Source organism: Anarrhichthys ocellatus, unplaced genomic scaffold (assembly GCF_004355925.1).
Source record: "Anarrhichthys ocellatus isolate YVR2014 unplaced genomic scaffold, GSC_Weel_1.0 scaffold1665, whole genome shotgun sequence".
In the NCBI taxonomy this organism is placed as follows: domain Eukaryota; kingdom Metazoa; phylum Chordata; class Actinopteri; order Perciformes; family Anarhichadidae; genus Anarrhichthys; species Anarrhichthys ocellatus.
In genome coordinates, this window is record NW_022281639.1 from 1,429 (window position 1) to 9,605 (window position 8,177).

The 8,177-nt window shown below is 45.4% G+C and overlaps 1 protein-coding gene across 2 annotated transcripts; it reads left to right on the top strand.

Annotated features, from left to right (window-relative positions):
* Positions 1-2,472: 2,472 nt before the first annotated feature.
* On the top strand, positions 2,473-7,439 carry LOC116377776 (uncharacterized). 2 transcript variants are annotated; one of them, XM_031839504.1, is made up of 6 exons: positions 2,473-2,956; positions 3,120-3,311; positions 3,964-4,130; positions 4,212-4,361; positions 5,506-5,678; positions 6,218-7,439. In XM_031839504.1, exons 1-6 carry the CDS (start codon positions 2,771-2,773, stop codon positions 6,637-6,639), a joined length of 1,290 nt encoding a protein of 429 aa, XP_031695364.1. In that variant the 5' UTR covers positions 2,473-2,770; the 3' UTR covers positions 6,640-7,439. The 2 variants fall into 2 exon arrangements, with proteins under 2 accessions (XP_031695364.1, XP_031695363.1); XM_031839503.1 differs by having other exon boundaries at positions 3,961-4,130; positions 6,218-7,437.
* The last annotated feature ends 738 nt before the right edge of the window (positions 7,440-8,177 follow it).

Below are 8,177 nucleotides of genomic sequence, written 5' to 3' on the forward strand. Positions count from 1 at the left end.
TGAATATTGCTTCTTTCATTCTTGATCCTGGAAGTTTGGCTGCAAACTCTGATTGGATTCAATGGGCTCTACTTTGTGCCTCCTTGTCTCCTCGTCTCCTCGTCTCCTCGATCCCCCGGCTCTGAAAGCAAACCAACGTCCTAAAATGCATCTCGAGGAGAAAGGAGGCTTCTTCTGAGGAGCTGTAGGTGACGGAAAACATCGGTGGAAGTCTTTTCGGCACCGGTGACGAATACAAAGAGGCGTGACGATGGACAGATGATGCAGCTGTTGCCACACGTCATATTTACTTGATGTCATTTGGTTAAACACCCGTTACCTCGGCTCCTCTCTCCTTCGCCTCCTCCTCTCGGTGGGACCAAGACGCGACGGGAGGAAAGGAATCAAGGACGTACAAACTGGGAAATGGGAAAGGCCGGACGTGTAGTCTGCAGGAAGCTAAATCTTAGCTCAGTGTGTTAGCATGTAAACTAAACTTCACAGCATTCCATCCAACAGCGGGAGATATTTCACTTAAAACAAAACAAATGTAAACCTCATGGTGGAGCGAGAAAAATCACGATTTTTCTTCTTTGCAACATCAAATAAAATAGATTTGACACCAATGCGTCTAAAATACTGAACACATTGTGGGTCACAATGCTCCGTATCAACGTTATTGGGCGGCAAGACGGATTATTATTGAATTAAAACAGGTAAAGTTGGATTTATGGTTTTCCCCTTTTTTCTTTGTCACTCTTGTTCTCTTTAAAGTTTACCCTGACTGCTTCCATCAGCCCGTAATATTGGACTTATCCATGTAGAAAGGAGACATTAATACTCCTTTCAACAGCTGCCATGTGCAATAATTAGCCCCACTGCTGCTAAGTGAACACAACGGCTTCACAAAATGGACGCTGCCTGGCACAGCAGCCGCGGCGTGATGTATTACTGTCCATTAAACTTGTTTTTATTCCCCTCCACACTCCATAAATGATCGGGAGGAGGGAGGGAGGGAGGGAGGAAGGAGATGGAGGAGAGAAATGAGGCACAGAATAGAGAAAGTAGAAATCTGTAGGAAAAAGGATAAATACATGAGCAGTGAGCAGAGAGGAGGGAAAGAAAACCAACTTGCTGAATTAATCGCTGCAGCATTTGGCTGCAAAGTGTGAAAGTATTTAAAAGGGAGAATAATGTAAAGCTGCAGTTCAGTACAATGTCGTCATTTAAAAGGCCGGACCGTTTGCTTTCTTCTTCTTCTCTCCTCGTTATCTTCCCTCCTCTCTACTTTCCTTCCTTTCACCCTCAGATGGAAATGAACCTTCAGAGAGACAGAATGTTTCACCACTTAACATGTGGGCGTCCATGCTCATCTCAGAGTGCTGCTGTGACATTTAAATATTTAGAGGAGTGTGAAGTGTGTCAACAGGACCGAGCATCCATGGAGAGAGAGAGAGCAAGAGAGAGCGAGAGAGAGAGCAAGAGACAGAGAGCAAGAGAGAGAGAGAGAGAGAGCAAGAGACAGAGAGCAAGAGAGAGAGAGAGAGAGAGAGAGCGAGAGACAGAGAGCAAGAGAGAGAGAGAGAGCAAGAGACAGAGAGCAAGAGAGAGAGAGAGAGCAAGAGACAGAGAGCAAGAGAGAGAGAGAGAGAGAGAGCAAGAGAGAGAGAGAGAGCAAGAGACAGAGAGCAAGAGAGAGAGAGAGAGAGAGAGAGAGAGCAAGAGACAGACCATCCTCTGCTCCTCCATCAGCACCTGGTACGCTGCACACACTTCTTCTATGGTTGCTAATAAAACAACATAATTGGAAAAGGGGGATACTTCAATCCTTTTAGTAAGTGAGACTGACTGTGAAAAGCACCGGACCGTAGAGGAGGAAGGTGGAGGTGATCAACAGACATTAACGTGAGCTGAAACAAAGTGTGGGTCATTTGATTTAGTGTAAAACACACTAAACTCTGAGGCCTGACGGAGCTCCAGCTCCTGTCCCAGTTAACAAAGAACATCTCTCTCTCCACATAAAATCCCAAATCCCCTTGGCCCACATTTTATCAAGTAAAAAAAATAAAAAGTCAACATTGCACCACCACCAAGGCCATGCTCCATTTAGCGAAATAAAAAAAGAAGCTGTAGAGCCCTTGGCCCATTTAGTCAATGCTGAACACATCCATAAAGAGCTTGTACTCACATTCCCAAGGAGCTCTGCATTCCTGCAGGGAGTCCCCGAAGCACAAGGAGGATTAGTTTGATTCCACCATCATGCAAAGAGCCGTAAGAATTAAGAGGTTTTCATTCTCCGTGCACCAAAAGCCTGAAAGGGGCAACAAATAAAGATGCACGTTGACATCTTTGGCCTTGAAGGCGTGACTAACTTGCATTTCCTGGTCCCTGCAGCTAGGGGGAGGTCTAGGTTTACCGCTGAGCTGCGCTCTGCTGCTGTGTCGTCTTGGTTGGTCTCTTCACTGCAGCAGAGGAGGAAGAGGAAGAGGAAGAGGAGGAGGAGGAGGAGGAAGAGTCCGGCTGCTCACGCAGAGCACAACTCACTGCAGCAACACAGAGATCACATGTGACTGAAGTGCTGCTGGAAATGTTAGGCGGCTATTTTGGAGGCATTTGGAGAATGTTCATCTTGCTGATGTGATGCATTACATAGTTTATGATATAGTGTTCTTGAGTAGTGCAGACTTCAAAGACACTCAGAGACGAGTGTTAGAACCCTTAAGGTCAGAGATCATATGATACTGACTGAGCGTGTGATTCACTATAAGCACCAGTCTTTACTGACACCACTATGGGCCAGCTGTTCTCATCAGAAGAAGAGCTTTGTCGGGTGAAGGATGCGATGGGTTCCTTCCTCTACGACGCCATGTTGGAAGGCGGAGCCGTGCCCGACCTCGGCGTCAGCCACCCTCTCCTCCTGACCAATCACGACGAGAGCCTCGACTCCAGGGCCCGCCTCCAGAAACACCTGCGACAGGTCAATACAAGGGCCAAAAGGAGCAACATGACCACCACAAAATGCAGTTTAAAGTTGCTCTTGAGACGGCGATCTACTCGCCTGGCGTTTCTATTTCATTGAGACAGATGGTGAGAAGCACTGCGCCGGAAATCTGTCACCATTTCATTTCTGTTCATTTCAGCTGCAGGGCGACATCGGGAACAAGGTGCCGACGTACCTGAAGGACCTGATCGGTCGTCTGGCGTCCTTCTCGGACGAGCCGCGCCTGGCCGGCCTGGTGGGGTTGGCGGTGACCGTGGTGATGGATGTGGCCTACACGTCGTCGAAACAGTCGGGCGTGAGAGGGAAGTCTGCGGGGTCGTCGTCAGGCCAGGTATAAATATATATAATCTACTGTACGGAAGCCCTGAGAGGACAGTGACAAAATAAATATGGTGTCTGATGTCAATAGTTTTTTCTCTCTTGTGTTTATGACTTAAGGTGTAAAATAAAGCGTTGTTGTTGTAGCACTCATTTTGGCCACAAGAGGCTGAATTGCACCACTAATCTAACTTCTAAATATGACTAAAAGCATTCATGTTTTTTTTTATCCGGGTGAGTTTTAAGCTCTCCATGAACTCTAAACACAAGGTCCATATATCGTGTGTTATTAAGCAAAGACAATTAAAACTCACCTGAAAGAAATATGAATGCTTTCAGTCATATTTAGAACACGGGGTCGTGGTGCACTTCAGCCTCTCACCACATTTCACCTGCATGAACCTTTTTTGTCTTTACGTTTTTTTACAGAAAAAATAATTTAGAAAGATGATCCTACCAAACCTTCTTCTCACCTGTTCTTAGATCATAAACAGGAGAGAAAACGATTTAAAATGCTTCCCCAGGATGTGTTCTTTGAACATTTGTTTTATGAGCCGGCTCATGAATACTGAAATCTTGATTTTGAACTCGACACGAAAGCGATGAAGCACCATAGAAGGTTTAGCACAGCTAAGATCAATGCATCCAATGTCTACCTCCAGCAGAGAGTCTGGGAGCTCCAGGAGGTGATGGAGGAGTACCTGAAGCGCTGCAGGATCAACCTGAGTGACAAAAGCAGGCTGATCCAAGACTCCATCAGACTGGAGGTCCAGCTGAGCTTCACCCTCACCCAGCTGAAGACCTGTCTGCTGGGGGGAGACTGTGACTCCAGGTGTAGTAGCGTGGTGTCATGCAGTAAAGAACACTAAATAGTTGCATGGAGAGACGAGAAGACTGTTCCCTGCTCCTCCAGGTCTCTGAGGCACTGGGCCAGCGGAGCAGCGTTTCACACCCAGATGTTGGTCCACCTGGCTGGTCTGGAGGGTCGGACTGAGCCGCTGGATGCAACGGCTGTACTGGAGCAATACAAGGAAGACCTGACCCAGATCATACCCGCTTACAGGTAACATAGTGGTGACAGCAGTCTGCTAAATGCTGCACCATGCAGACGTCAACGTTGATTTATTTGTAACTAGCTTCCATACTTAAGTTCTTCTTCAGTGGTTCTTTTAACTCAAACAACAATCTTCTCCTAAACCTGACTGAAGTAGTTTTGTTACCTAAACTTAACTAAGTTGTTTCCTGTTTATTTTGAAATGTTGTATTCAGGTAACGAGCAGAAATTGACACGAGTTGCTGGACTTTAGTAGGAAAACAAATGGGGCTGCAAATTTGCAATGACTTGGAGAAAAAGTCATCACTTTTAATGACTATTATTATTATTAAAGATGTTTAGGCAGCAACAAATAAAGTTGCATGAGACGTTCACGGAGCCTTTTTCCTTGACGATGATTTGGTGGAGCTGGAGACGCTGTGGATGGACAACCTCTGCAGGAAGTGGACTCCACAGCTCTCGGTCCAACTAACAAAACCCTGAAGATTGTGAGAGCATGTTGTCAGACAGCGAACAAGCAGAGGCTCTAATAAAGCCCTGACAGAGGAAACCACAGCAGACAGCACCCGGCTGTCTGCGAGACCAGCTCTCCATAATTTAATCCATTATTAATCATCATTTTTTAACATATGTAATTTATTAAATTGTACACATTTTCAAGACAGTTTGTCCTCAGAGTGTCACAGTTCAATCAGCCACAGCGTGAAGTCGTGGTCCGTGGAGAACGACCCTTTCAGACGACTTCTGTTTGGTTAAAAATCGCCCAAATCGTAAATGTAAAGGCTCTTTATGAACTGCAAACACTGCAATGCGTTCTCTGTGTGTTTTGTGTTTTCGTCAAACGTAACCTGAAGCATTCGCGGCCTCTTCGGTTGGTTCCCTTCTCCTGAGTTTGGAAGTCGTTCTTCTGACTTCGGTGTGTTCATGAGCTTTAGGTCGTTCAGTGGAAACAACGTGGACGGTAAAAAGGAGAGGATATGTTGTACGGCTGTATTTTTATTGCTTCGGGCATTATTTTGTGTTTCACTAAAATATTGCTTTACGGTTGGAAACCAATTTTTCCGACACCATATATTTAAATAAACTAGTCAGTTTTGAAACCATTGTCTGTTCTTCCCCATTTCTCCCTGTCCTCTCCTTCTCTTCCTTCTAGGCGTTATAAGTCGAGTACGGTGTGTGTCGTGAAATGTCGGGGGGGTCTTCTGGCGTCATGCGATCAGTCCAGCGAGGCGCCGGAGGACGGAGCCATGACGGGCCTCACTGTGACGGACAGAGAGACGGGGAGGACTGTGACCGTCCCTCTGTCGGCCATGAGGACGGAGACAGGTACACCTTCTCCAAGGAACAAAGAAAACTACTTTTATCAGTCAAGTTACATTTAAAGGGACAGTTCACCCCCAAAATCAAAAAGATGTATATTTTCCTCTTACATGTCGTGCTGTTATTCTAGATTACTTTAGTGTGAGCGTTTCGGAGGTATCGGACGCAGAGATGTCTTCTTTCCAATATAATGGAACGAGACGACACTCGGCTTGTGGTGCTCAAAGCACCAAAAATAAGATGAAACGGATGAGATGATGGATGAACTCAACACTAATGTCTCTGAAACAGGGACCTGGCTACTGAAGGTAACGCACAAACCTTGTTGTGAGCAGTTAACGAGGATTTTTAAAAAGAAAAATTTATCTTTTTGGCTGTTTGAGCATCACAAGCCGAGCGACATCGACGGACAATATCTCCAACACTCTGCTACTCACACTTAAATAATCTAGACTGAGTAATAGCCTCACATGTAACAGGAGAAATATGTGTCTTTGGTTTTGGGGTGAACTGTCCCTTTAACTGACCTAAACCGAACTCAACAGACAGAAGAAGAAGAGTCTCTGGTCCTGATGCCACCTCTGAAACCACGTCCTCCTCCATTAACCTGGACCTCATCACCTCAGATCAGTACGCCCAGGCCTACCTGCACCATCTGTTCTCTGATAAGGGACCCGTGGCAAAGCTGGAGAACTACTTCATCAAGGCCGGTGATGATCTGAGGACACCGAGGACTGAACCGGGATGTACGAACAAGACGGGGGTGAGAAACGGAGGAGAGCAGAGTGATGGAGTGCATTTAAGAGGCCGCGCGGAGGGCGTCGATGGACAACAGAGAGTGGACGGAGGTGACGGAGACGAACGAGACGAGATGCAGGAACGTGAGCAGAGAGATGAAAGCTTGCATCTGAGTATTGTGGAGACGCAGCCGGACGAGAGCCTCCATCGCAGCGCAACAAGCTCATGAAAGTCAGGACGGGATGAAGAGAAACAAACTAAACTCTGCAGCCTCGTTTGTAATTCATTCAGAACCCAGTTATGTTCCCAACACACAAATGAAATATTATAACGGCGGGTTTTTACTCAAAATGCACTCGAAAACCATTAGCAATAAAATAATAATTAAATATTGTATGATGTGTGTTTTTATTTCCTGTTCATTACAGTTGTCGGAGAATCGGAATGCGAAAAAACACCGAATTAAAAATGACAATAAGAAGTCTTTAGTGACCTTTTTAACTTGTTTTATGTTGCATGAAAGGTGGCGTCCTGAGTTTAATATCCTGCGTAGATAATCAATATAGATGATTATAAGATGGTTGCAACATTAGAAAATCAATCAAAACAGTATTTCCCTTCTGGTGACATTCCTCGCCCATTCCAATGGTTGAAGCTAGAAATCTTCTATACGACACAATATCGTGTTTAAACACAAATGATGTACTTTAACAACATGATTAACGGATCAAAATGTGCCTTACTCTTCCTCCTCGCCTTACGGGCGGCCATGTTTGCTTAAAGGGGGCGTGGTTCTGCTGCAGGCCACTTTTGATGACGTGGCACACTGTGATTGGCTTTCAGACATCCAGTCAAATAGGTGTGTTTATTTGGGTGGAGTCAGATGACAGTAATCGTAGATCTAGACGTACTAGAAAAGTTAAGACAAATATAAGCTTTGGGTTTCAGTGTGATGTCTATTAAAGGGACAGTGTGTAAGTGTTAGTGGCGTCCCCTCAGCTCAGCCCCTCCCTTTCCAGGGTGGTTGAAGAACTACGGTGGCCTTCAGGTCGGGAAAGTTATCTTTATGATTTTAGTATAGTATTTGATCAACTAGCGTCTGCAGAGCTCCAGGCTCGTGCACCACTCCCGTGTCCATCTTGGTTCAGCATCACTTCTACTTCGTATCTTAGCGTGCATGTTTGAGTCATTGAGCTCCCCTCCCGTCCACCAACAGTCGTCTTTTTGGGTATTATGAAGTACGTCACTTGTCCTGACTGTTGCTTCGTCACGTGGATGCATTTATTTCATGTGTCCACCACGAATAAAGCTCTTAACTGACTTTCCTTTGGCATTATTTTCATCCTGAGCGACACGAAAATAACAATTAGTGAATAGATTGCATTACGTAACTATTTGCTGACCTGCGATGATACTGTGCTGCATATACAGTATGTTCTAGCTGGCTACTAAGCTAGTTTCATTGTGCTTTCATTGAGATCAGATCAGAGTTCAGAGCCGCTGCACGCTCCACAGCTCTACATGTCAATATGTCATTTAAATCTGTACATTAATAAAATAAAACCGAGTGGTATTTGTGGTGCCGACTAGCGGCGGCGGCAACGTTTAGTCGACTAACTGCACACAAACGTCCAGATGTTTGAATGATCAACCAGTCAGAGTCAAAGCAGCTGTTTGAGTAAACTTCTGATGTGAATCCTGAATCACAGCAACACTTCTGCCTCACCTTGAATATGAACATGAAGGCGCACTCAGCTCGGCCTGCGA

What these genes read in the sequence shown, in the direction of transcription:
- LOC116377776 (XM_031839503.1), top strand. Translation starts at nt 2,771, where the DNA reads ATGGGCCAGCTGTTCTCATCAGAAGAAGAGCTTTGTCGGGTGAAGGAT. An exon ending in GGGGGAGACTGTGACTCCAG is followed by an intron (nt 4,131 to 4,211) that starts GTGTAGTAGCGT and finishes CTGCTCCTCCAG; the next exon opens with GTCTCTGAGGCACTGGGCCA. An exon ending in CAGATCATACCCGCTTACAG is followed by an intron (nt 4,362 to 5,505) that starts GTAACATAGTGG and finishes TCTTCCTTCTAG; the next exon opens with GCGTTATAAGTCGAGTACGG.